Raw genomic sequence first — 27,894 nt, forward strand, 5'->3', positions numbered from 1 at the left:
AAAAAATCCAGTGGCTTTTTGTTGTTAATTGTTAATGATGTCTTGCTAAAAATTCAAGTCAAAGTGCTTAAAGCACTAAAAAAGCATAGCAGCAGTCTATGGTCTGCAATGATTTGAAAAACTCTTAAGAACACTCTTCAATGTTTCCTCATTTGCAGACTACTGCCTATCAAACACTATCTTTGGAGGAAAGGACTACATCTATGTTCTTTTATCAATCTTGAATATACAATATAGTAATGACACAAAGTGATGTCACACACACAAAAAGAAACTGTAATTTAAAAAGCTAACTTTAAAATATGATTCTAATATCTGTGATAAAAAAATCACATATATATGCAAAATATAAAATACATCCTAACATATTTTTATATAAGAACTGAAGGTTACCACTTTTAACATAAAAATTGAGATGAATTAATATAAAACAATTTTCATATATACCACAGAACAATAAGTTTAAATCAGACTATTTTGAGTTGTGTAGCCCTTTATTAGCAACTAAAATAGAAGGTATCTGTTGTACAACACGGGTAGTAATTGACTATAACTGGAGAATTATTATATTCTAATACAGATCATTTATAAATGCAATTTCTTTATTAAAAAGCTTCCACCTTTTTTGTCTGTGTACAATTTGCAAAACTATCTGAAAGCGGAATATATGTGCACAAGTCTGCAAAGAGTGCAAATTTAGGATATGGTAAATGCTTTACAAGTTACTTTCAAAACACTGCCACAACTGGCCCATGACATTGCCATCTTCTTTGATAAAAATATTTGATGCCAGCCTTCCTTCCACTGCCCTAAACTATAAAGCATTTTTTTTTAATGAGTTGAAATTAAGGAAGGACTACACCTACTAGAAAAGAAGAGAAGAAAGTTCTATTAGTTTGAGGTTTCAGAATCCCCCCAAACCAGGATCTGGATCTTGGTAAGGGCTAGGCTGGGACCCCGAACAGAGCATGAGTATGTGCAGGTGGCATCCCTGAGGATTCAGAGCGTCAGTGGACCGTGAGTGCTCCAGCAGCGTAACTCACTGAACTGTCTTGCCAGTTTCTGCACTGGCTTGACTGAGCATAATTCAAAAAGGAAAAGCTCATATTCATTCCATTCTTCTGGAGCTCTGTGATAGCCTAAAAAAAGAAAGATGTGATTAGCACTCTTTGAATGCATTGGTGGCTTAACTTTGCCCACTTCACAGCTGGAGCCTAGATCTCTTTTACTCGTCACTTGTTTCTTGAATTTCTCTTCACCTCATGTTAAATAGGAATAAATGACAATTCCTTATTTAATTCTATCACAGTACTTCTCCTAACATAGCTTCTAGGTAAATATCAGTCATCTTCCACCCCTACCTCTCCTTGTATTTAATAAGACCACTTAAAAACAAAAACAAATTAATTCATAGCATTTTTCTCTCTTTTCTCTAAACCAAATCTTAGCTACTTCTACTATCTTGAATTGTTGCAGTCTTTTCTTTGTCTGACTCTAGCTAAGGTTAAAATGTATATCAATTAAGTTTCAAGAGGTATACCAGGATTTTTACTTTAATCGAGCCTATTATTACTTCCTCCTCCTCCTGTTCCTGAGTATACACTCCCTTCTTTCTTAAAAAAGTCTTGCGTTTTCTTTCAGAAAATCCATGTTGTTTTATCTAGTAGGGAAAATATTAATGTTATTCTTTCAAAATTCCAGCTAACCAAGACTTCTGGTGCTCACTTCAGCAGCCCATATACTAAAATTGGAACGATACAGAGCAGATTAGCATGGCCCCTTGGCAAGGATAACACACAAATTCATGAAGCGTTCCATATTAAAAAAAAAAAGACTTCTGCCTATTACCTTCATTTCTTAAATGAATTACATTTGTAGTAATTCTTGTAAAGAGAAAATATATACATGTCATCTGTCTTGCTTTATTAACTTACACATTTCTAAAGTTCAAGAACAAAATCTTCTATTTATTTTTATAGAGTCTAGGACACTAAATAAAGCCAAGAAATCAATAAGAACATCTCTTGAAAGGTTACTTTGGTTTATATTTATAAAAAGGATACTAGAATTGGCTGAGAACCTAGAGAAAATGGGTCTGTATTCTAAATAACTTTCTGCATTTAAAAGTAAGTATCAGCCTATCTTCCAGTGACATATAACTTTATTCAGGTAAACAAAACAATGGAAATCCAAATGATCTTAAATGTACTAAAAGAAAACTGACTGTATGTACCTAAAACCAATGCTAATAAGTTACCTTAAGAATTTAAGATATTTTAAAACATCATAGGATCAAATATTAAAAATCAAGGCTTCTTAAGGATACTCACATTTAATAACACTCCGATGGGATGTCTTCCACATATAGTATTATGGTATTTCTTCAAGTAATTACTAAAAGATACAGGGTCTAATTGTTCTATAATGCTCATACCCTAAAAATAAGTGGGGGCGAGGAGAGAGAAGAGAAAAAGAAAATGAAAGAAAAAGGAAAAAAGGACACTATTATTTCCTAGTTACATTTAAAAACTGTTACTTAGAGCTAAACACTGTAATTTTTTAATTAAGAAGTAAATAGAATACATTAAATAAACCTTGTAAAATACCAAACATTTGTTCAAAGCTAATCTCATAGTCAACTCTCAATAATACATATACTTTATTAATAGAAAACTTTTAACCCCCATTTAGTTTTCTCTGGTCTCCTCGTATGTTTCTACACCACCTTCACCAGTTGCTAATTAGCTGGTAATCGTCAAGCATTTCATAATTTTATATTTTTACATATTTTTAAAGTAAACCTATTGTGAAAATTTTCATAACATTAAATTTGATATATACCTCTTTTTCCCGATATCCGCTATATTTCTCCTACCATTGGCATAATCAAGAGTTGATTGTAATTTAACTATTTCCATAACTAAACTTAAAGACATTTTAAGTCATCAGTATTCTGGGTATGTGATAAAGAAGATACTACAAACTAAAAAAAAAAAAATAGTTTGATATTTTTAATTAATTTAAAGTGCATAAAAGATTAATAAAAGGTTAACAAAATAAGTCATTTATGAACAAATTTTAAAAAAGAAAAGCTTTTTATTTCTTTAATACTTTAAACTACGGTGCTTTATTTTCAATATTTTCATTCAGAATCAGTGTTTAGACTACTATTAGAACAATCACTATAAATCAGACGCTTGTTTACACTAAATCCCTTATTCTACAAATGCATTTAAATAATGTGTTAATAATACATTAATACATAAGGGCAACTTTAACTCATCTGAGTTGGGCAAATAAATTAATGATTCTAACTCATTCATTCAGCAATTACCTTACCTTGTTTTCTTATTCTGGTAAAACACATTTGTGTTCAATAAACTGGATTAATATCCTCCAAGAGAAATGTAAATGGTAGTTTAACTAGGGAATGAACTAATATATTTTGTGTGGTTTTAAAATTATATTTCAACATGTTTCAACAAAACAAGTAATGTGTAAAAAGCACCTGGAATAATCAGATGAACAGTCATCTGAAAAATGATAGTAATCATAGATGATATACAAATATTGCAGTGGCAGCACCAAAATTTAAATAAAGAGTCTTTTTACACAATATTTAAGTCCTTCACAAACATTATTACATTCTGCTGCAACTATAGCTAAAAGACAGGCATATGCATGTATAATCAACTTTCAATTGCTTGCATATCAATTAGCCATTCTCAGACTTATCCACAACCCGTGCTTAATGCTAAGTTGGTTTTCCCCTGCCAACTACAAGGCTTCCACATCAACAGTCTCCACTGACTTTGGTGTAAGCTCAGAGACAGATGAACTACCTTAGAAGTTAAGATCAACAATTAGTATTATAATTCTGGTGCAAAGAAAAATCACACAATGTATTTCTAAACCAAGCAGAGATGAAGTAACAAATCTTTTCCATAAATACAGATAATCAAGATATAACTCCCTAAAGATGAGGAAACAAACATGAAGAAGGTTAAAAGCTTGCCTCTTTCTAATCCTAGGCTTTTTCTCATTGACTACTCTGGCCTTACCTGGTATAACAAAAGACATACCAACAATTCTTCAAATAATGTCTTTAAATAATATGGTATACATGTTACATGAGAATGTTAATGCTCTTGGATGAAGTCTAGGACAGCTTACCTTAAACAGAATTCCAATCATTAATAAATTATGTGGCATTGAGGTTCCAATGTATGTTTTAATATTAAAATCTCAAAGCACATTTTTGAACAAATGTATGAAATATATATATTGACATGAGGAATTCAAAGAGAAGGAAAATAATGACTCCACTTTAGAAGAAAAGAATTCAGTGAAACTGACCAAGAAATTTAATATAGAAAGATATAAAGTTATAAATGTAGAAGACGCTACTAAATAAAATGTTCAAAATGAAGATACTGGTTAAATTACAACAATAAAAGACTGTGATGATGGAATATAAGGGGTTAAATTTAAAATTTTAATTCCCCAAAATGTGTTATATACATAGTAGGGCAAGAATCAATTTCATTACACTCAATTCTCTGATGAATCTAATAGTTAAGAGGTATGTCTTTTAATAAAAGAGGGACAGAGAAAAGTTAAGGTTTTACAATAGAAAAATTCATGAAGTACACAAACAATAATGATAAAATTGCAAAATGGGACATCCATTAACTAATACAGAACACTGGCAAATATGCTTTTGTATATGTTTATGCTTTGATGCTAACAATTTTGAAATTACTATTACCAAAATTCCAAGACGATGAAAAATAAAATGCTTCTCAAATATGCCTAATTAACTTTTTCATTTCTTAAAATACTGGAAGGTATGATCAGTGAATCTAAGGTCCAGGTGATGGAAAGCTTGCCTATAGCCTAGTATACTGAGTATTTGTTCACATGAATTGAATCTAATATGGAGCAGTGAAGTGAGTCACTACCCACTCAGTTCTAAGATACAAATCAGATATTATAAACACCAAAAGTCTATCCATCAAGACTGGATTTCCGAAGAATTTAGTAGCTTCAGCAAGAAATCCTCAGACTGAAAGTCAACTCTCTACTTTGAGGGGGAGAAGGGCAGATGGCATCAATCATTGTCCTCACCCTCCCAGGAAAGGGTGAAAGCTTGCAATCCAATTCCAATGGCAGTCCTAAACTAAATAGGCAGTTTTAACTGACAGAACTGCAGATTCAGGACTCTGGTAAAATAACAAAAAACTCCCCTTTTAAAAAAGTTTATCTATATATAATAAAATACTTAAATTTTATTTAACTATTATCTCCCAGAAGTAATCTCCCTCTAAAATAACGAACACAAAAGAGTAGCTAAACTTTTTTGGAGGTCTTTAAAAAATTAAAACTAGAATCATGTCTTCTAATTATGAACACATAATTAATCATATTATCAAATCATTAGGACTCTTTTTAAGTGACGTTATACATTTATGTTGGAAAGATGAGTACACATTTAGGAAGGTAAGATGAGAACAGAAAATATTCTGTTTTCTGTAAGAGGCATCAAGATAAAATCGTATAGTGAAAAAAATTTTATGGGAAAAAAAAACATCACCCTAAAGACCGTTGTGTTAAGAAGCAATGTACTAACTTAAAGATGATATATAGCTATCTTAAATCATTATCTTAAATAGCTAGCTATCTTAAAAATGATGTTTTACAACTGCTAAAGACTACTAAAGAAACTATTGGTCTAAGTCAAGAGAAAGGTATGAGTAGACAAATATGAATAATTTCACTTTCAAAAGAGTTACAGGAAAGGAAGAAAAGTAGCTGAAGTTAAAAGAAAATGAAGTGATTACTAATAAATGTGGAAGGAGTTGTAAGGATGACTACAATGACATTTTCAGATTCTCTCTGCCAAATCATAAGTAATTTGCCAATGTCCATATTGAAACATTGGTCTACATCAAAAGTGGTACAGAAAAAATAATCATGTAATATATATAAAATATGTATAAGTATGGCTAATGTTTCAAATGTGTGATCTAAGAAATTAACAAAAATCAATGTTTAAAAATATGTTCTGCTTTGGTCACTGTAATTCCTGAAATTACAAAGTACTAATTACCAAAAAACCATGGTCAGTAGCTAGTAATATTATGACTTTCAGAATCTGTATCTTATAACCAGTTACCTCGCTCCCTCAAATACAACATTTGGAAGATCCACTTTATCTTTTTAAATATTTTTTCTTTATGTATGTATTTTTTCACATAATTAATATCCAAGATACTCAAATGCTAGAGATATAAACATTTTGTAGTAAAAACAGCTATTTTTCTTTTGCTTTGGAACCTAGAACCTCCTTCGTTGGTTTCCTAGCTTTTTAATAACTACATTTAACAAGACTTTTCTGGTAATGAAAAAGGACCAAAACTAGTTAACACACAAATTTTAAACAGGTTAAATCTAAAATTTTATACTTAAAAATAATTTCTTTTCACTCTATCCAACTTTCAAAATGTGTAATTATTTATAATTCAGAATTACTAACATTTTTGTAATACTTACAAAGAGAACCACCAATTTCACTGTATTTGCTCTGAAAAGACTGAATATGGAAACTAAGATATTGGTTCTCAAATAATGAGATTATTTATAACATAAAATGATACTTGAAGAAAGAAATATACAGAGGAATATTCACCATTTAGTTATATAAATCAATTAAGAAAACACTTTATTATAAGAAAGTCTGCCTAACAGTGAGAGTACATATACACATATAGGTATAAAAACATACATACATGAGTATACAAACAGAGCTAAACCATTCTTATTACTTTAATCCATTTATTCTAACTCCCAGAATTGATTTATAACTTGAATTAACAGCATGCTAATACAAGAACAGAACACTTATAAGTCATTTAAAAATCTATACATAAATAGAAATGCTTCAATAAATAGACCACAAAAGTCAACTCCAAGTCAAATGTTATAACAAATATTAAAATCAATCATATTAATATGAAGCAAATACTCGATATTTATTCAGAAGTGATATTCCGGGCTACTTAAATAAAAATTTTTAAATTATGCTTCTTTGGACATCTAAAGTAAGGTAAGTCAGATGCAGATTTAGAAGTCACCTAAAGCTCACTGGTTCTACTTATACTTTTGAAGTTTCAAAGACTTTGAAGCTAGCATAAAAGACAACAATTTCAGGAAAAGTATGATAATCATGCCAATGGGTAAATGATACTTTTTTTTTGTTGTTCTGCCTCAAAGCAAGAAACCAAGGTCTATTTAACTGATCAATTTGTCTCAAAAGAGACAAATTAAGCTAGCACTCTTAATATAAACTAACAACAGTTAGTAGAAAGATTAAAAGAATTAAGTATGGGTGTTTATATATAACATAAATACAGAATAACAAAGACTATTAAAGTACTTAGATATGAACACAGTTCTAGAGAGTTCCAAAGGATGCTATTATGTTTACTCACTTGAGATCAACAGGTAAGCCAATGTTTTGGGGAAAACATCTTCCATATGCTAAAAACATTATTCATTGATTTGCAAATTCTTACATTTGCAAAATTAAATGTTGCCTGATTAAAGTTCACAAGTAATATAAAGAGAAAAGAAAGGGAGAAAACTTCAACAGATCAAGAACCATAGTGGGCCAGTTCAAATTTACCTACAAAGCTATTTTAGGAATAAAGATGTTGTGACTCTATACTACCAAAGGGGATATCCAGGGGTAGGTACAGGCAGGTCTATTTTCAAAAAGTTCCACAGATTATTTCAATTGTAAAACCAGAATTGATAACTACTACTGTAGACAATCTCATCTTTGCCCTGGCTTTAATTACCATCTATCATCCCTCCCTAACTTACTACCAACACCCACTGTTATTACTCCTGACCCTTGTGTAGAACCCATTCTCTACAACAGCCAGAGTAACCTTTAAAATAACGTAAATTAACTCACCTCACTTCCTACTGCACTTACATAAACTTCTTATCCTGGAATATAAAGCCCTGCACTATCTGACCCCTGCCTCTCTTATCAAAGCTCAGACCATTCTTACCCTTACCTACTGTACTACTGCAGCACTGGCCTTTTTTCTTTTCTCCTAACACACCGGCATCTTTCCCAACTTAAGGTCTTTGCACTGGCAGTTCCTTCAGTGGAGGTCTTCCCTCTGATCAGTAGTTGATTTGCTCCTCCTTATCATTTATATTTCAGTTTAATGTTCCTCCTCAAGGAAGTCTTTCTCCAATCAGCCTAGAATCATTTGCTATCTCAAAACCATTTAAATATTTTCTGAATAGCACACATCACTATTGGAAACTAATTTACACACATCCTTACCTTTTATTATTATTATTATTATTATTATTATTATTATTATTCTTTTGTTAATCCTCTCTAGAGGATATTTTTTCCATTGCTTTTTCAGAGAGAGTAGAAGGGAGGGAAGCAGAGAAGGGAGAGAGAAAGAGAGAGAGAGAGAGAAACATCGATGTGAGAGACACATCAACTGGTTGTCTCCCACATGTGTGTGCCCTGACCAGGGGCTGGGGATCGAACCTGCAACCCAGGTACATGCCATTAACCGGGAATCAAACCTATGACCTTTCAGTCCACACCCAATGCTCTAACACTGGACCATCCTTACCTTTTTAAAAATAATGTGTATCTCCCTCCCATTAGAATAAAATTTCTGTGAGATCAAGTCTGCTTGCTTACTGCCATAGCTCCACAAGTGCCTACAAAGTAAATGCACTCCATAATAACTGGAAAGATGAAAATCCAAATACCTACTTGATTGACATTTCCACTTGAATGTCTTAAAGGCAACTGCATATATCCTTTAATAGAATTTACGATCTCACATCTCCTAAAATATCTGGACCTATCAGCTTATGTTTCTGACCTAAGTGCATAGCAATACACCACCACAGTATCATAAACCAGATATTTAGGGGCCATCCTTGATACTTCCTTTTCCAAGTCCTATTGTAAATTTGTCTTTTATATATACTGAATACATCTACTCTGTCCCCCTCTCTTCCAACATCACTACCCCATCCACTGTCTAAATAACCATTTCTAACTGGAATTACCCAACTAATCTACTAATTTCTCCTCTGGCATCCCTCCAATCCATTTGTTTCACTGCAGCTATATGATCTATTCAAATACAATCTGATTTTATCACTTCCCTATTTAATATTCTTTAAACAGCCAGTTCTAGATTCTCTGGCTTCATTTCTCACCACTCCCCCATCCAATCATCCATCAATTCATTCAACAAATATATACTTAGTACCCAGTGTCAGGCTGATACAAAATGGACAAAGATCCTGATTTCATGAAGCTTATAATCTAATAGGGAAGGTTATCGCCAAACAAATCAACAAATACTGTTATAATCATGTAGTAGTAAGTACTAAAATGAAGAATAAAGCAGGGTAAATTCATAAAGTAATTGTTCATCATAGAGCATAATAAAAAACTGTGGATGCAGTTTTGGGTTGTCTCAATAATGAGAAGATGCTACTGGGGGTGGAGTCCAGGGTGCTGATTGTCCTGCAATCCAGGACAGTCCCACACACAAAGTGCTGTTCTCATCCTATGACACTTTCCCATGTCCATGTAGGTGAAAACCTGCTTATAATTATCTACATCCTAAGTTTATTTTATATACAAACATAAAGAAGTTTCATGTGATTTTAATATACAGATTTCCCAGGAATGGAACTATCTTATAAAGTGAGGGAAGACTATATACTTTGTTTAGTTTACAACTTTACTAAGTTTGCATTTTTAGTTGTCCCATTAATGATACTATGTGTGTAAGCACCTAACTCCTTCAGTATGTCTTTATTAATAAGAGTTGTGCCTGAGCATTCACATTATAAAATATATATTAATTTATTACATAAACTACTTTCACCTATAAATACAATTAGGTTATTCATTTAATTTAATTATGCATATTGGAAGATAATAGGCACTAATTCATTCATTTGAAAAATATTTATTGAGCACCTACTTATTATGTTCTAATCACTATTCTAAGTACATCAGATACACTGGTGGAAAAAAAATATCCTGACTAACATAATTATAATAAATAAGTAATTTTTTTAGTCTGTTAGAGAAAAAGTAGACCAGGTAAGGTGAGTTGGGAATACTGAATAGAGTGAGTGTATAGGACACAAAATTAAAAAGGGTGGCCACTAGTCCTCATTGGGAAGGTGAAAGCTGAGCAAAGCCCTGAGGTAAATTAGACAGTCTAGTGCAAAAAGGGCAAAGGTCTTAAGTTAGGCACATATATGGCATTACTGAGGAACATTAAGGAGACCAGTGTGTCCATACTACCTCCTAAATATCTCCTTATACTTCTGTATTGTAATAACTTCTTTTTAAGTCTGTTCAAAGACTAGACTATAAATTCCACTAAGTCAGAGACCATGTTTTCTCCTCTTAACATCATTAAGGCTACACAGAGTACCAGATACATTGCAGACACCTACTAACCACTTGCTGTATGAAGAAAATAAGTGATGAGGCAACTGATACTTGAAGCTCAGAAAAATAAGATTAGAACTAGAAACCAGAAAAGAATTAAATGACTGAAATGACAACATAATAAAGTCAAAAGAAAAGTAAACTGAATCTAGACAAATCCCAAAGGTAAAAGTATTAAGCTATAATTGTATTTAAAGTAACAAAATAAATTTAAATATAATAAAAATCTTGTAAGTAACTAAATTTGCATTTGTTCCATCTGGCTTTTAATAAAATATACTACGCAATATAATCTACTTGTAGGCTCAAATCAAGATTTCTTACTAAAACGTTTGATCTACTATAGACTAAATATTCTTGTACTAAAACATATGCATAAAGCTACTAACACAGTGGTAAAATTGATTTTAACAAATCAGACTCAAAGGCTGATAGAGTTTAAAGACAATTTAGAGACTACCTACTCCAAGTATCTCATCTCAGAGATGACAAGTTGAGGACTAGAGAATTGAAAGGATCTGTCAAAGTTCAGAGCAAGTTAGTGATATACCTACTAGGTTTAATATTCTGTTATGAATAGATACCAAAATGATCTATATGACCTTTTAAACATTAAAAGAAGTACTATGACTACCACAGTACTTCAAGAAAAATGACAAGATCAATGTCTACTGTATTTCTGGGCTAGGTAAAAATAAAATCGTTTTTAAATTCTATATTTAAAATAACAGCCAGCCCGAGCATCGACCCATGAACCAGGAGGTCACAGTTCAATTCCTGGACAGGGTACATGCCGGGGTTACAGGCTCAATCCCCAATGTGGGGTGTGCAGGAGGCTGCCAATCAATGATTCTCTCTCATCATTGATGTTTTTATCTGTCTCTCCCTCTCCCTTCCTTTCTCTAAAATCAATAAAAACATATTTTTAAAAATTAAAAAAATTGAAATTCCATTTAAGAAAAATCTAAATGGCCAAAAATAGAATCTGTATATATAAAAGCCAAGCAACCAGAACGCCAGAACAACTGGAACTACCGGTTGCTTTGATGCGAACTGCACCCCAATCAGCCCCCCACAACCCTGATCAGGGGCGGGGCCAGCCGGCCAACTGCCCGCAGCCCCTCCCCCCGGCCAGCCCCACCCTTGATCCCCAACCCCACCCCAATCAGGGGCAGGGCCAGCCGGCCAAACTCCCACATCCCCTCCCGCCGGCCAGCCCAGCCCCAATAGGCCCCAATCAGGGCGGGCCAGTGAGACCCCACCTGTGCATGAATTCGTGCACTGGGCCTCTAGTTAGATAATTTTAAAAAACTAAGAATTTGCTCTGGTTGTTTCCACTTAACAGTAAGTATTGGCATTAGTTCCCTGTTGTCCCTAAAACTAACACATTCCCCTAAATAATATCAAAAATCTGTATCTAATTATTCTTAAGTTGTCTCATTAATCAAATAAAATTAAGACGAAGGAAATTTCCACTAATAGAACAGGGATTTTTTTTATAATCAATATTGATATGATTACATACTATATTTTGCACACTTAAAGATAAATAATTATTAGTCCATTGTTTCAACATATTAAGTCTTGAATCACTAATCTGAAATTAATTAAAGAAAAAAATCTTAGAGCATTAAAACCCCACACCTGAAAGACTTACCATTTTATCTAGATGTTCAATGGATCTATAAATCTCCCCCTGGGATTCATCATAGTAACTGTAACGGAACCTTTGACCTTGAAACAAATATCATGTACAAAATAAAATAGGGAAAAATTAGAAGCTAAAAAGAACGCAATCGCTTACCAAATAATTTCAGTTCTCCAGGAAGGCAAAGCACAGCTTAAGCCTCTGAGAGAATCATTCCCAAGAGCCCTTGGTATATAAAAATAAAAGGCATATTTGGGAAGGTAATAAAGAAATTATATATCACCAGTGTTTTATAATGTTAAAACTATTTCAAATTGTAAAACCTTATAGTCACAAGCAATACAAAAGACTAAGGAAACAAAACAGCTTAAAAGTTAGAAGCATTGTTAAATATATCAGTCTATAATGGAGAGTAAACCCAAAGAATATGATGCAAAAAATTTTGGTTTAAGAAAACTCTCAATGTAACAAGTCAATGAAAGCTTAGCTTTTGCTGTACAAATGCAAAGATTTGATCTCTATTACGGGAAGAAAAAAATAAAGTGTAGATCAGAGATACATGTGGTCTGTGTGATTTTTATTACCTCAAAAACTTTTATCTCATTTTCACAAAACTTTCTACTTGGAAAAGGATCAATACAAGTGCCTTAAAATAGAATTCACAACAGAACAGTCCTAATCTGACAATAAAATCTCAAAAGGGTCCAAGCACAGAACATTCGATGGTTAGCCGTTCTCCAGAGGGTAAAATGGAAGAAGCTCAAAAAGAAGACAGAAAACAAAAGACTTTGCTTCCTAACTAAAGTCAGAAGAAAACCTAAAACAATGTGTTCTAAACCCACATAATTGTGGAGTATTATTATACTGATTATGTTGCATCTAAATCTTTCTTTCAGCAACTCTCTTATTTCCAAGAACTCATTACTTTTCTACTTCTTTATTTTAAAAGATGTACCAAAATGCATTTGGGAAGGTATCACAGCACAGCAATCATGTATGCACACACTATGTGTCTTGTGCTTCATTTTCAGATCAAGTTCACATATCTAATTATTATTCTCACACCTGAGAAGATAGATTTCTTAGACTGGATAATTAAGTTTTTAAGTTTTCTGCTTATCTTGCTAAAAAATATCATGTTATAAATAATGAGCGGTGCAAAATTATAAAACCCTTTTGATGTCTTATTTTGAAAAACCAGACATCATGTTTCTTAAAACTTAATTTACTTGTTGATGCTGATCATCTTTAATGGTCACTTCTCTACTCTATATATATTTCCTTAACTGTTACATTTTAACTTTTCATAAACATTACTGTGTACAAGTATTCAATGTGGCAGTTTATTTTCCCCCAAGAGCCATTATTCAATCAATATTGCATCTTACATGACATCCTAGAATCAAGCAATAGGTTCTGAGACAGTTGTCTGCTTTCTGAATATAAAAACCTTATTTGTAAACATTGAGATCCACTATAGACCTTGCCCTGAAAAAATTCTTAAACAATGACAGTTCATCACTCAATACCCCTATATTAAAATAATTCATCAAACGTTTCTATCAAAATTTAGAAGTATAGATTTTTGTCTTTAAAGAATTTATGTACTTTCTTCTACCTAATAAAAACTATATAATTTACCCTATTTTTTCTCTTTGCCAGGTGACTGTCAGAAGGTTCAAAGACAAATCTACAATCTGTCATAATAATTTTTTGATTCAAATCAGTGGTATTAAACGTCCACTTCAATTTCAAGTACTTTTGACAAAGCTGCCTAAAATCTTTGAGTGAACAATTAAATGAATAATCGTACACAAGGAAATTCTGACTCAATATCACTGTAGTAATATCCTTGTAAGAAATCAAGATGAATATTCTTTGAAGCTGAATCGCTTCAGGTATACACTAATGCGTTCTTTTTTCTTGCTTCTGGAGATAGCTACTAGTTTTAGCAGCCAATAATCCCTGTGACCAGGACATAACTGCCTTTCTGAAGACCAGAGAAAAATTCACGGACTTTGTGATTGCCATTTGCTATTCAAAAGTCTGTTTTGCTTATTTCCAAGTTCAGAGATACTGTTTCAAATGGTAGAAGGTGGCCAAACTTGCCTTAATCCTAAGTGAAAAGTATAACTATATTTTAAAATATTGTCATGTCCATTTTATCATCTTAAAGGTAAGTTTCAGTTAAAAACTTCTTCTGAAGTAGAAGTATATAAAATGTTTAAAACTTTAAAGTACTAAATCAACATATAATTTAATAAGACAAAATACACAGAAAATCAATGAGTCAATGTTTAATATTCTGCTATCTAATTTTTGCTACTCTTTAGTAGCGACCTTGCATTTAGTAGTTGAAAAACTGATTAGAAATACTTGATGAGTTCTAAAGAATCTATGTGTTAAGGAGCTAAATTGACACTACATATAGCTACTATACTGAAAAACTCTTATTTATGACAGTTCAAACTATCTCACAATAATTTTTTTAACACGTTAAGCGCCAAACCTGGTTTTGTCTTCCTTTCCGTTTCAGTCACCGGTGACTGACATGGCGCTTAACGTGTTAATTGTATAAATATTTAAAAATTATTTCAGCAATTCATTCTGGTCAATATACATACAGTCAGCATCTCATTTAAAGTAAATAACTGGCCCTGGTCAGTGTGGCTTAGTTGGTTGAGCACTATCCCATGCACTGAGATGTCCCTGGTTCCATTCCCGGTCAGGGCACATGCCCATTAAGGGGCATGCAGGAGGCAGCTGATCCATGTTTCTCTCTCTCCCTCTCCCTTCCTCTTTCTCTAAAATCAATAAAAACATTAAAAACATAAAATAAAGTAACTGCCATTATCCTAGCCTATATATGTGTGTGTGTGTGTGTGTGCACGTGCTAATACACACTCAATTTTAGTTAAACATCACTTGAAATTTGAGTTCAAAAGATATTTTTTGTTTCTAATTATTAAAAAATAAGTTTATCAAGATTTTATTTAATAAGAAATAAAAGCAATGACAACACTAGCACAATACCCTGATCATAAATGTATCTTTAATTAAATGTTTATTGTTGACTTATAATACATTATCATTTCATGTACCTCATGAGCAGACATATTTTGTTTTTATAATTCTGCTAACATTCAATAAAGTTTATCTCCCTAAACGGCACAAACACAGATGCCTATGCACCTGGAGAACTGGACTTGTGTACTTTTATAAGTATGAATAAAGCATATCACATAGTAAGAGAAAATTACTTACCTGACACTTATCCTTTCAGAAGGTACACTGGGAAAATGGATTCTTTTGAGCCCCTGTTTCAACTCCAAGTATGAGCTTTCTAGCTTTAAGAGCCACTGGCACTGCCCCTAGGACAGCACAAGCTTTGCAACTCCCCTAGTGAGTATGTCAGTAGTTTCTTCAGGTGCCTTCCCTCAGTTCTTTTCAAATTCAAAAGATGAGAGAAAAAATAACCCAAGAAAAAAATCCTGTAAAGCAGAAACCTTACTCTTTGAGAGAAGGAGGGTAGCTCATTTGTGAATCCATTCCAGAGCACGCTTTCTGAGAAAAAGAAATACAGGTAAGTAATTTTCCCATCTCCAAAGGTGACTGGTGATTAATGAGTGGATTCACAGAGTGTGGAGAATAAGCTCCAGGGATGTCTGTTTAACACACAACAATCAACTAATGAGGACAAACAGAACAATGAATGGTACAAAAATCAATACTACTTTTTAAGTACTTCGAAACAAAAAAATAAAAAAGTATCAAATACCTCAACATTAAACTATAAACTGGGTTGCAGAATTAAACAATGAGCTTGTAAAGATGATCTAAAAGCCCTTGAAAGATCAGTCAATAAGAGACTTTCAGACGTATGTCCAGTAAAAAGTATACTGTTATACATTCACTTAATTACTTTATGTTTATATGTTAAAATGTCTTAAAATATTTTAGTTAACCCTCAGAACCTGTGAGGTAGATAAGGACCTAAAACTGGGGACATTCATAATTGAAATTATTATCAGAGAAAAAATGTATTTCACAAAGGAATTATATTCTGAGTAGCATCAAATAAGGTAATCATTTTTATAAGCAAAATACTATAGTCCTTTCATTCTGAAATCTTAGTTATTATGTAAAAGTATTAACCTTCTCTCAAACTTGTAAAATATCAAATACCTAAATATGTGAAATCAGTTATGTATAAATATCAAAGCCAGAGTAGGTACATTTCAGGAATCAGCTAACTTATACCCAAACTAAATTAAATACTTATAAAATAGTAATACCCTCATAACCCAAGAGGCTAACAGAAAGGAAGAAGAGTATGCATAAATAATCACTTTTTATACATAATGAAGTAGAAATCTGAATAAAGATATACATATTTAGGAGAATACCATTTTTAATAGTTGCCACATATTTATGAAAAAGAAATTATGTAAAACTAGACAAATATGAAAAAGAAATTATGTAAACCTAGACATATAAAAATCCAAAATTGCTAGAGTGACAGAAGTAAACTTCGTATTTTAACAAAATAATATAAGTTATCAGTAATATTTAACAAATAAATCTATTGAAAATGATTTGTATTTAAAATAATCATTAAAAGAAAATTAAAGCATGGATCCACTTTTAAATAATCAATTTTTGTTAGTTCCAGTTTCACTTAGAAACTTCTTTAAAGTTAACTGAAAATTTTGTTAATGAAAGCTGGTAATAATGTAAATTTGGAAATAGATGCCAGACCAGCATGACTCAGTGGTTGAGTGTCGACCTATGAACTGGGAGGTCATGGTTCGATTCCTGGTCAGGGCACATGCTCAGGTTGGAGCTCCATCCCCAGTGGAGGGTGTGCAGGAGGCAACCAATCAATGATTCTCTCCCATCATTGATGTTTCTCTCTCTCTCTTTCTCTCTCCCCCTCCCTCTCTGAAATCAATGAAAAATATTTATAAATATATAAATAAAATTGGAAATAGAAATTTCAGGAAGGTCAGGAAAACACTAATATTAACAGTATATATGGGGAAGAGTAAAATTGAAACTTATGAAAATTCTACTAATTACATAAACTAAAATTGGTTCAGGCAAAATTCTCTTTATATGGAGCCATCCTATAGGATGTGGAACTTAGTAAGTACACAAAATATGAGGACAACATCATTTAACCAAATACTGGTAGCAAACAAATGTTCTTTCACTTATGTCACTCTTCCTGAAAGTTAACAGGAAAGATGAAAAGGGGTGGGACATTATAAGCATTATGGGGGAAACATCATTCTATTGGGCTAATAAGATAAAAGGCAAGAGCTGAAATGCAAGGGGTTTTTAGCGGAATTCAAATGAGGGCATAGAAAGAAGGGGCAAAACAAAATCTAGGTTCCCCCTCTCCCTTTAGCTCATCTCACTCAAGAAGAAAACTTAAAGAGTATTTTAGTCTTTGTACTTTTTATCTCTCTAATATCTCTTTCAAGTCTGAATAAAGCTAAGTGGGATCTGAAAGATGAACATCTTTAAAGCAAAATACACTTTTATTTATTTTATTTTTTTAAAATATATTTTATTGATTTTTCACAGAGAGGAAGGGAGAGGGATAGAGAGCTAGAAACATCTGTAAGAGAGAAACATCCATCAGCTGTCTCCTGCACACCCCCCACTGGGGATGTGCCCGCAACCAAGGCACATGCCCCTGACCGGAATCAAACCCGGGACCCTTCAGTCCGCAGGCCGACGCTCTATCCACTGAGCCAAACCGGTTACGGCGCAAAATACACTTTTAAAAAAGGCAGTCAGCCTAGTTGGTGTGGCTCAGTGGTTGAGCGTCGACCTACGAACCAGGAGGCTACGGCTCGATTCCCGGTCATGGCACATGCCTGGGTTGTGGGTTTGATCCCCAGTAGGGGGTGTGCAGAAGGCAGCCGATCAATGATTCTCTCTCATCATTGATATTTCCATCTCTCTCTCCCTCTCCCTTCCTCTTTGAAATCAATTTTTTTAATTTTTTTTAAAGTAAGTCATTCATGTAAATGGACACTGGCTAACAAAAAAATTCAAGGCAACATTCTTCCAACTACATCTAAGTGTCCCAACTGTCTCTATCACCAAGTTTCTCACTTTATTTTCACAGAAGCTGGACAATATATAAAGAAACACGACTAGAAATGAAAAATGTCATTGCCAGTACTTTAATATATTATTCAACAAAAACAAAACAAAAAAATCTGTGATCTATAAGTAATTTTATTAACTGTACCATAATCAATTAAGTTATTTTTCTTTAAAAACACAAAACAAAACACAGCTATTTAGAAATGTGGAATGTGTTAAGAGCCTAACAAGAAATTTTTAAAGTCCCTAAGTACTTGAGGGACTGAATGCTTCCTGTTAACATTGCTTTATCATGGTAAAATCAAACTGTATAATATATTTTTAAAAAGAAAAAAAAATCACTATGTATTATCTTCATGCGAAAAAGCTAAATTTTTGAGGTGGGACTATAGCACTCATTAATTTAGTAAAGATGACTAATGCCATTAAAGCATGAATTTGAGAAATATGAAACAATTTCTAAGACAGTTTGACCCATAACCAGCTAATGATTCCTATTACTTCAACAGGCATGTTAAATATAAAATAAATCTTACTTTACAAGAATAACAGTTACTGTTACTATTGTAGAAAGGAGACTACCAATTTTGGAACAGTATCCATGCAACACCTTCAACTTATCCCCAAAAATCAATCAAATTTCCTAATTAGAGTTAGTACAGTGCTCTCCCTAAGCACAAAGTAAGCACTTAATGAATATAGTTAATGATAGTAACACTGAAAAAACAAACAACTGGGAAAGTTATTACTTAACCACCAGATGTAAATATAAGTGTATTTTAGTCTCTGTTTAGCTTTCCATAGCTAACATATCACCAGAAAATCCTATCTTACAATTTAAATAACAAAGTTTTCAAGAAATAAGGAGATCAAATGACCTAAAGAATTTTCTAAGAATCTAGGTAGAATGTAAAACAAAATTCATTTTTCTCTCAACGTTGTACTTAAATACGGTAGTGCAGTAGGGTCTGTCTACTTTTTAATTCGTTATGAGGTAAAAAGGATGATACCACAGAAAAGCAAACATGAAAGTGTCCACAAATGTTTATGTGCATTTTATTGTGGTTGCACCATGGTGCCAACCTAGAAGAGCTTAGACTCTGAAAAACTGTATCACAAGGACCAATTATTTAAATCACAGAGTGATGTGAAGTGATTCACAAGAGCCTTAAAAGTGAAGGAAGAGGGAGCACATGCTTCAAGAATTTTTAAAACATGCTTACCAATGCAAATTTACAATACTAAAGAAAAATAGCCCTTTTTCAACATGATACACCTTAATTTTTAAGAACAACTATTACTAAACTTCAGAATTCTCAAGAAACTCTTTTGAAGCATTTACCTAGTCCTCAGATGTAACTAATATATCCATAAAAAATAACTTCTGCCAAAGGCAGCCAAAGGAAGTTGTTATTAAAGAACCCCGAGAGCTGAGGAAGTTTGTAAAGTAGCACAGCTACCTGCATACCCTAAACCAGGGCTTTCAACCTCGGCACTACTAATATTGTGGGCAGGATAATTCTTTGATGTTGGGAGCTTTCCTGTGCATTATAGGATGTTTATTTAGAAACTTCCCTGAACTGTTTTCACAAGATGTCAACAGCATCCCCAGCTCCCACCCCACCCCAGTTGTGATGATCAAAAAATGTCTCTAGGCATTTCCAAACCCCCCAGGAGTAATCCCCAGTTGATAAATTAGTGCCTTAAACAAAAATACTTTATCTATGCCATTAGGAAGGATGGTTCTCTTGAACTGAAATCTCAAGGCCACTCATGGCACAACGTAAGAGAAGAAAATACCAGCCTAAATAGGTCAGATAAATGTTGAATCAATGCTGGCAATCAATGGCTAAGACGTGAAAAGCCAGGGCTCCCTATATCTCATTGAGGATGTTTTTCTAGCCATTCTAGCACTTCACCTTAAAATTTATGGTCTTGTGCCTCATGTTTTCTCTATAACCAAAGAAATAACTGAAGGATGAACAGATACTGGGACCCTTAAACCAATGAACACATGAATCAAAGAGATGTCCTACAAGGAACAGAATTCAGAGACATTCTAGAACAGTAAACGAGAGCAAATGTTGTCCAAAGAATGTGAAAAATCAACATTTACTAAAAGAGGCATCTACAAATGTCTCACTTTCTTTATAATCTATTCACTGTGAAGCTTCCTTATTCTTTTAAGTGGCAATAATAACAAAAATCACATAGGAGTCCTTACCAATGAAGACCATAGTGCTAATAGCCAACAATCGTTGGAGGTTAGCTCTAAACTGATGGCAATTATGGGCAAAAATTAAGCATCAAAGGAGAAAAAGAAAGAAAAAAGACCAATTACAAAACAGGAAATGTGGGAAAGGACTGCCAGTGCACACAGTGCTCTTCTATGTTCTAAAAAAGAAAATTAGTTTTATCCACCAAAACACCAATTTCGGGCATCTACCACACAACTCTACCTGGAAATGGGGTTAAAAGATCTTAACTCCCACTAATGTAAGTGTCTAAGCAAGGATGCCCTCACATTGTGAATCCAATTATACCAGTCGCCTTTGGAAATGTATCCATAATCCACTATTATAATCTGATCTTTTTTAAATGACCAATAGACTTTTTATTCACTTTTAAACATTGCTGCTAACGGTAAAACTTTCCAAGGGAAGTGATAAAGAACTGAAAATCAGAGCTTAGAATGAAAAGATACCTTTAACCACAGTATATAATAGCTATCATAGGTTAAAATCTAGAACTTACCCCAATGGCAGAAATCAGAAGAAACCACAAAGAGATTACTAGGATCCGCTAGATATTTACTGAAGAGTTTTCCGAATTCCTGTTCTTTTGACTCACTCAGAGCTCCAACCAGTACAGGAATAATGGTAAACTCATCCTTATGGCTTAAAGAAAACAGAAAAAAAAAGTCACTTGAGAAGTATAAGAATAAAAATAGTTTCCAATGTCTTTGCACTAAAAAGTGGAACATATATTAATAGTAGTAAAGATAATACACATATTGTTGAATTCTTAAAATCTTTAAATTAAATGTTTAAAGAAGACCACTTAAAAATGAGAGGTACAAAAAATGAGGTACAGAATACTCAAAATATCCATTTAAATTACAGAAATGTACAGTACTTCTTTAGGTAACCAAAACTATTTTACTACCAGTTGGAATAACATCCTCAAAAATAAAAATAAGCCCATCAGACCATCACCAAGTCAAGTCTTCTCAACTACCCCTCAAAGCTGGAATCATCTGCCCAATACTTCCACAATTTTAAAAGAACATTAAACTCTTCCTCACCTATTTTAGTCCTTTCCTATTATTAATACCACCATTTCTAAAATTTGTTCCATAAACCTGCCAAGTGAGACCTACAACACTTAATATTGGCTCCCATACGATTCCCCAATTACACTTTCACCTATACTAATAAACAGACACAAGACAGCCTGAAAATACAACTCAATTTTACTGGCATCTAGGGTGAACACAGATTCCAAAGAAGTAGGTATTCATTTCCAACAGCAATAATAAAACACCACACCCACCCACAGTGTTTACAGCATAACCACAAATCCCTTTTTCACTCCACAGACTGACAGATTCATGGAAAAGGAACAGAGCAAATTAATAAAGAACTATGATGGGCTATAGAAATAGATGTTTACCCAAAACTTTTTAAAATGTTCATTATAGTGAAATTTTAATTGCATATATTATTATTTATATTCTAAATGATCCCAGATTTGGAATTTTAGAAGCATGAAATCATGTTTGTCTGACTTGTTCTGAATAGGATTTAAGAGGGTGGGGGTTCACCATTATATTAATGCTCTTTAATATGAATAGTCTGACACTTTACTGATGTAGGACAAATAGAATTCATAAAAGTTCTTTAAAATACTAAGTTTAAATATTCCCAAATAAATGTTATTCCAGCTTCATAAAGCTACATTCAGGGCACCCAAGAGCCTCCCCCGTCATAAAGGCCCCCTTACCCTTGTCAATTGCGAAATAAACAGATCATACAGATCTCCAGTCCCTCTGCAATGCAGGGGCTTCTTGGACAGAATCTGCATCTATGGAGTAAGAAAAAAAGAGGAAGCTGGCAGAGGAAGCTGCCATCGGGTATTTCTTTCTCTGACTATTACCAATTTGCTTAAAAACTGCGTGAGTGAACAGGGGCTCTTCAATAAGTTAAGAGTGATTATCATTTCAAAGAAAAGAACTGAGTTCTAGTGAAAATTCAAGAAGATTATTATGACCTGTTCTGTTCTAACTTCAAGTACCACCTATATAAATAAATACACCAAGAAAATCAAAGAGTTTGCAAGTAATTACAACATGGTGTGAGAGCAGTTATATAGAGTATAAAAAACAGTATGTCAGAAGAAATGGGATCAAGTATTATCTATATCACATGCAAATGTTGAGAGCATGGCTAAATTACTAACCTAAAAATGTCCTTATCTGTAAAATGATCATAATTATAATACTACTTTCATAAAACTGACAAAGTGAGGAATACTATAGAAGTACTTTGTCAACAACAGTTGGCTCACTCTGCAGAAAGAACACATATCTACCCTCCACAAGAGCCACCAAAACATTCAATTAACCAGTTTGAGCTCACAAATCTACCTATAGAGGTAAAAGGCTCATACTATTTAAAAATCTAAGCCTTGAATCAAGATTCATCCATCCACCTCTCTTTGTTCTTTCCCTTTTTAAACAACTATATGTTGTTCTCTATACCCCCAAAGGATGAATTAGAGAAAGAGCATTTGGCTTTGATATATAATATTCCCAGGTTTTAGAATCAATTTGTGAAGTTGGTCTTCCCTAGTGAAGGAGTACAAAAAACAATTTATAAAACTAAATAAACTGTCAAAGACAACCATTTCGTGCTCTAGAAATCAACCAAAGGCAAGAAATAAGATTAGAGTTTATTCATTAAAAAAAAAACCTGAATTTCTTGGGAAGAACAGTGGAAGCCTGGCACCTTAGGAGGCGCTGTCCCCATCCCCCTGCTCTACTCCACAAACGTGGCAGTTCTGTTGGCGGTGAGAACTGGCAGCAGGTGTTAGGCCAGTGGAAAGAGTCATTAAAAATATTTTTAAATATATAAAATACGTATTTAAGAAAGAGAGATAATAAACTCTGTTTTGCATACTTACATCTGTAAGCCTACTTTTACCCTAACCTGTATATGGGTGAGAGATAAGTTTATTTTATGTGTGTCATTTTACAGCTTGATCAGTATGTCCATGCTCACCAAATAGTATACATTAGAAAAGTGCATTTTGTTGCATGTCAGTTATAAATATACCTAAATAAAGCCTTAAATAAAGCTTCCAAATAAAGACCTAGATATCCCTGCCTTGTTAGAAAAGTAAAATGTCAACCCTAGTAGTATATGGGCTCTACCAACCTCATCAGTTCAGCAACCTCGTCGGTACTTGAGTTCTGGCTGGAAAAGAATTCAGAGCCAAGACTCAAACTATAAGAGAAAGTTTATTTAGAAAGTCACGGAGGTAGAAGTGAGCTGTAGAGGAAATGGGCCCAGGAAACAAGTTACAGAGACAAAAAAAGGGCCCTTGGAGCTTAGGAGAGAAAAGGGAAAGGTAGCATGTCTGGGGGGAAGAGGTGGCCAGTGTTTTTATTTAATTAGCGGTACATAATTTAAATCTTAAAAGTGATGACATTTTTAACTAGATGACGTACTGTATTCAAATAGTTATTTGCTTATTCTTCCTCTGGAATTAATTTGGATATTTGTCCCCTGAAAAACATTAATATGAGAATTTTTTTCTCTATACAAATTCTTCCAATTTCCTAAAGATTTTACAAGCAGTCCAGAGAATTAAACAAATCATAACAAATACAGGAAGAAGACAATTTATCCTTATCCCTAAAGGTGCTAAAGCTGTTGCCACAATAATACGATTATATGATTTATTCTCCTTTCCTCTTTTAGATAGAAAATAATCACAGAAGGAAAAAAAGGATAAAACATATGGTGATAAAAAATAAATGCCTGCCCTAACCGGTTTGGCTCAGTGGATAGAGCATCGGCCTGCGGACGCAAGGGTCCCAGGTTCAATTCCGGTCAAGGGCATGTACCTTGGTTGCGGGCACATCCCCAGTAGGAGGTGTGCAGGAGGCAGCTGATCGATGTTTCTCTCTCATCGATGTTTCTAACTCTCTATCCCTCTCCCTTCTGCTCTGTAAAAAATCAATAAAATATATTTTTTTAAAAATAATAATAATAATAAATAAATGCCTTACACTAACTTTTATTCATCCTATTCATGGTCATAGAAACTGAAATTGTTCCATTACAACAAACAAAATGTTTTAGCTATATTCTAGGATCCTCTATGTACTATAATTCTAAATAATCTCTTACTGATGTGCAGGTAATACTCAAAGCATATATAAAAAAGGAAAACTCAGAAACAAAGAAAATCCACATTGGTTCTAAAATCTCAGTAAATAACAACAAAAAATATTTAACTGCAAGACATATGCAGAAATACACAAATAACCATGAGTATAAAAGTCACAGAATAAGAACACATTTGAAAATGGCACTGTTTCTGTTCCTGTGCCTGTCATTCAAGCTGGACAGAGGTAGAAAATCTCAGACTTCTTTCTATGTCCAGAGATAAGCCGTTCCCCTCTGTTAAAGATGACCTATTCAAGAACACATCTTACTTTTCTCTGGCATTTCCAATATCTGAAGACCTTAATTGAGGCCACAATCAGAAAGGAAAGGAAAATCTTTAGACCTAGTACAAACCTAAGCTATAATAAGGGTTAGGTGGAATGTAAGTGAATCAAAAAATCAGAAAGTTGGAATGGCGATATGGCAGCCTGGAATTGGGAAAGAGGAGTGGGAATTCTGCAGGTCTGCTGTGCAATCTTCAGAAGGGACTGCTTGTAAGACTGTCCTTGGTGACATCTGGGAACTTGACTTTTACAGTGTTCCTTATGTGATTAAGGCTGTTTTACCCCCTTGGGACACTCTACCAGATTTTCCTAGATTGTTTATAAAAATGTCATTATAGCTAACACCTGCTTTCCTTCTGGGAGTCTGGAATTGCAGTAATTGTGCTTAGTTATGCTGGCAGCGAGTGACTACATAACCAGCTCCCGATAAAAAAACCTGGATTTAAAAAGAAAATAAAACCTGATTTTGAATCTTTTTAACAAAATGTTATTGAATTTTTTTAAAGGTACAGAGAAAGGGAGAGGGAGACAAAGAGAGAGACATCAATCGGCTGCTTCCTGCAGGACCCCCCACAGGGGATCAAGCCTGCCACTGGGGCATGTGCCCTGACTGGTATTCGAACCTGCAACCTCTCGGTGCATGGGACAACATCCAACCAACTGAGCCACGTCAGCCAGGAATGGTTTTAAATCTTAAAAGCAGCTTGCCTGGCCAGAAACATTATACACATGTTATACCGCTAGAGAAAGCACATTCCATTCAGCCCACCCCTATGAAAGGGAGGAACTTTGGAAGCCTGCACCTGGCTTCCTCCAGATTCTGCTTAATGTGTCTTTTTCCCTTGCTGGTATATCTTTTCTAATAAACCATAGTTAAGAATACAACTGTGAATCGGTCTAGTACAGTGATGGCGAACCTATGACACGCATGTCAGCACTGACACGCGTAGCCATTTCTGATGACACGCGGCCGCATGCCGAGGATGAAACATTTGCTGCTCCTGAGGATGAAACATTTGCGACTAGAGTCTTTGAGTTAGTTTTTTCCTCAAAGTGACACACTACCCGAGTTATGCTCAGTTTTTTGGCGAAGTTTGACACACCAAGCTCAAAAGGTTGCCCATCACTGGTCTAGTGAGTCTTCAAATGTGAGACTGGCTGTAGAACTCAGGAAACAGGTGTTAAAGGCAAAATGAAATAAAGGAATCATAATGACAAGCATTTTAGGGAGCCCTATAAAAAGAGTTTCTCTCATTTTTTCCTCAATCAAATTTACTTTCAGACCACAGTTACATACATCCAGACTTTATGCAGAATACTTTCAGTGTGAGGAAGAACAAACTAAAAAGATCTAGAAAACATCAGGCAGAGCTAAAGAACTGGGAGAGAGAAGAGAAGGAATAAGGTAAGCTGCTGTCAATGACAACTAAAGTTAACATTTAAATTATTAAAAACTAGAGGCCCGGTGCACGAAATTCGTGCATGGGAGGGTGTGTCCCTCAGTCCAGCCTCCACCCTCTCCAATCTGGGACCCCTTGAGGGATGTCCAACTGCCCACTTAGGCCCGATCCTAGTATGGGCAGTCAGACATCCTTCTCACAATCCAGGACTGCTGGCTACCAACCACTCGCCTGCCTGCCTGCTTGGTTGCCCTTAACCACTTCTGCCTGCCAGCCTGATCACCCCCTAACCACTCCCCTGACAGCCTGATCGACGCCTAACTGCTCCCCTGACAGCCCGATTGCCCCTAACTGCCCTTCCCTGCCGGCCTGGTCATCCCTAACTGCCTTCCCCTGCCAGCCTGGTCACCCCTAAATGCCTTCCCCTGCCAGACTGGTCACCCCAAACTGTCCTCCCCTGCAGGCCTGGTCGACCCCAACTCCCCTCCCCTGCTGGCCCAATCACCTCTAACTGCCCTCCCTTGCAAGCCTGTTCACCCCCAACTGCCCTCCCCTGCAGGCCTGGTCCCTCCCAACTGCCCTCCCCTGCAGGCATGATTGCCCCTAACTGCCCTCCCCTGCAGGCCTAGTTCCCCCCCAAGTGCTCTCCCCTGCAGGCCTGGTCCCCCCCAACTGCCCTCCCCTGCAGGCCTAGGCCCCCCCGAGCTGTCCTCCCCCGCAGGCCTGGTCCCCCCAACCTGCCCTCCCCTGCAGGCCTGGTTCCCCCCAACTGCCCTCCCCTGCAGGCCTGGTTCCCCCCAACTGCCCTCCCCTGCAGGCCTGGTCGCCCCCAACTGTCCTCCCCTGCAGGCCTGGTCCCTCCTAACTGCCTTCCCCTGCTGGCCTGATTGCCCATACCTGCCCTCCCCTGCAGGCCTGGTGCATGAAATTCGTGCATGGGAGGGTGTGTCAGACATCCTTCAGACATCCTTCTCACAATCCAGGACTGCTGGCTACCAACCACTCGCCTGCCTGCCTGCTTGGTTGCCCCTAACCGCTTCTGCCTGCCAGCCTGATCACCCCCTAACCACTCCCCTGACAGCCTGATCGACGCCTAACTGCTCCCCTGCCAGCCCGAGAAGGATGTCTGACTGCCCATCTTGTGGTGGCCATCTTGTGTCCACATGGGGGTGGCCATCTTTTGTGTTGGAGTGACAGTCAATTTGCATATTACCTCTTTATTAAATAGGCTCTTTACTGTTTGATCAGTTAAGTGAATCTAATGAGACTCTCAAAATTAATCTCAAAGGCTATATCTTTCTGAATTTCCATTTGAGTAGGAATACTGATAAAAGATTTTACAAGGGCAGGCATATTTCAGGTACTTCAACTATTTGAAGTCAAAAACAAAACAAAACACACACAAAAAATACCCTATCATGAATTGGCTGTTTATTAGAGAAATTCAGTATTTTGTTAGAAG

General features: G+C 34.9%; 1 protein-coding gene across 2 annotated transcripts in view; it reads right to left on the reverse strand.

Annotated features, from left to right (window-relative positions):
* Positions 1 to 461: 461 nt before the first annotated feature.
* MEMO1 (mediator of cell motility 1) overlaps positions 462 to 27,894 on the reverse strand; it is an 88,713-nt gene continuing 61,280 nt past the window's right edge. For both annotated transcript variants that reach the window (XM_079791531.1, XM_079791530.1), the window contains 4 exons: positions 21,051 to 21,193; positions 12,186 to 12,262; positions 2,331 to 2,435; positions 462 to 1,139 (listed from right to left, as the gene is read on the reverse strand). In XM_079791531.1, coding sequence (XP_079647657.1) covers positions 1,008 to 1,139; positions 2,331 to 2,435; positions 12,186 to 12,262; positions 21,051 to 21,193 — 457 coding nt within the window. In that variant the 3' untranslated portion in view covers positions 462 to 1,007. The remainder of the gene's footprint in view (positions 1,140 to 2,330; positions 2,436 to 12,185; positions 12,263 to 21,050; positions 21,194 to 27,894) is intronic.

Source organism: Cnephaeus nilssonii, assembly GCF_951640355.1.
Source record: "Cnephaeus nilssonii genome assembly, chromosome: 15".
NCBI lineage: Eukaryota > Metazoa > Chordata > Mammalia > Chiroptera > Vespertilionidae > Cnephaeus > Cnephaeus nilssonii.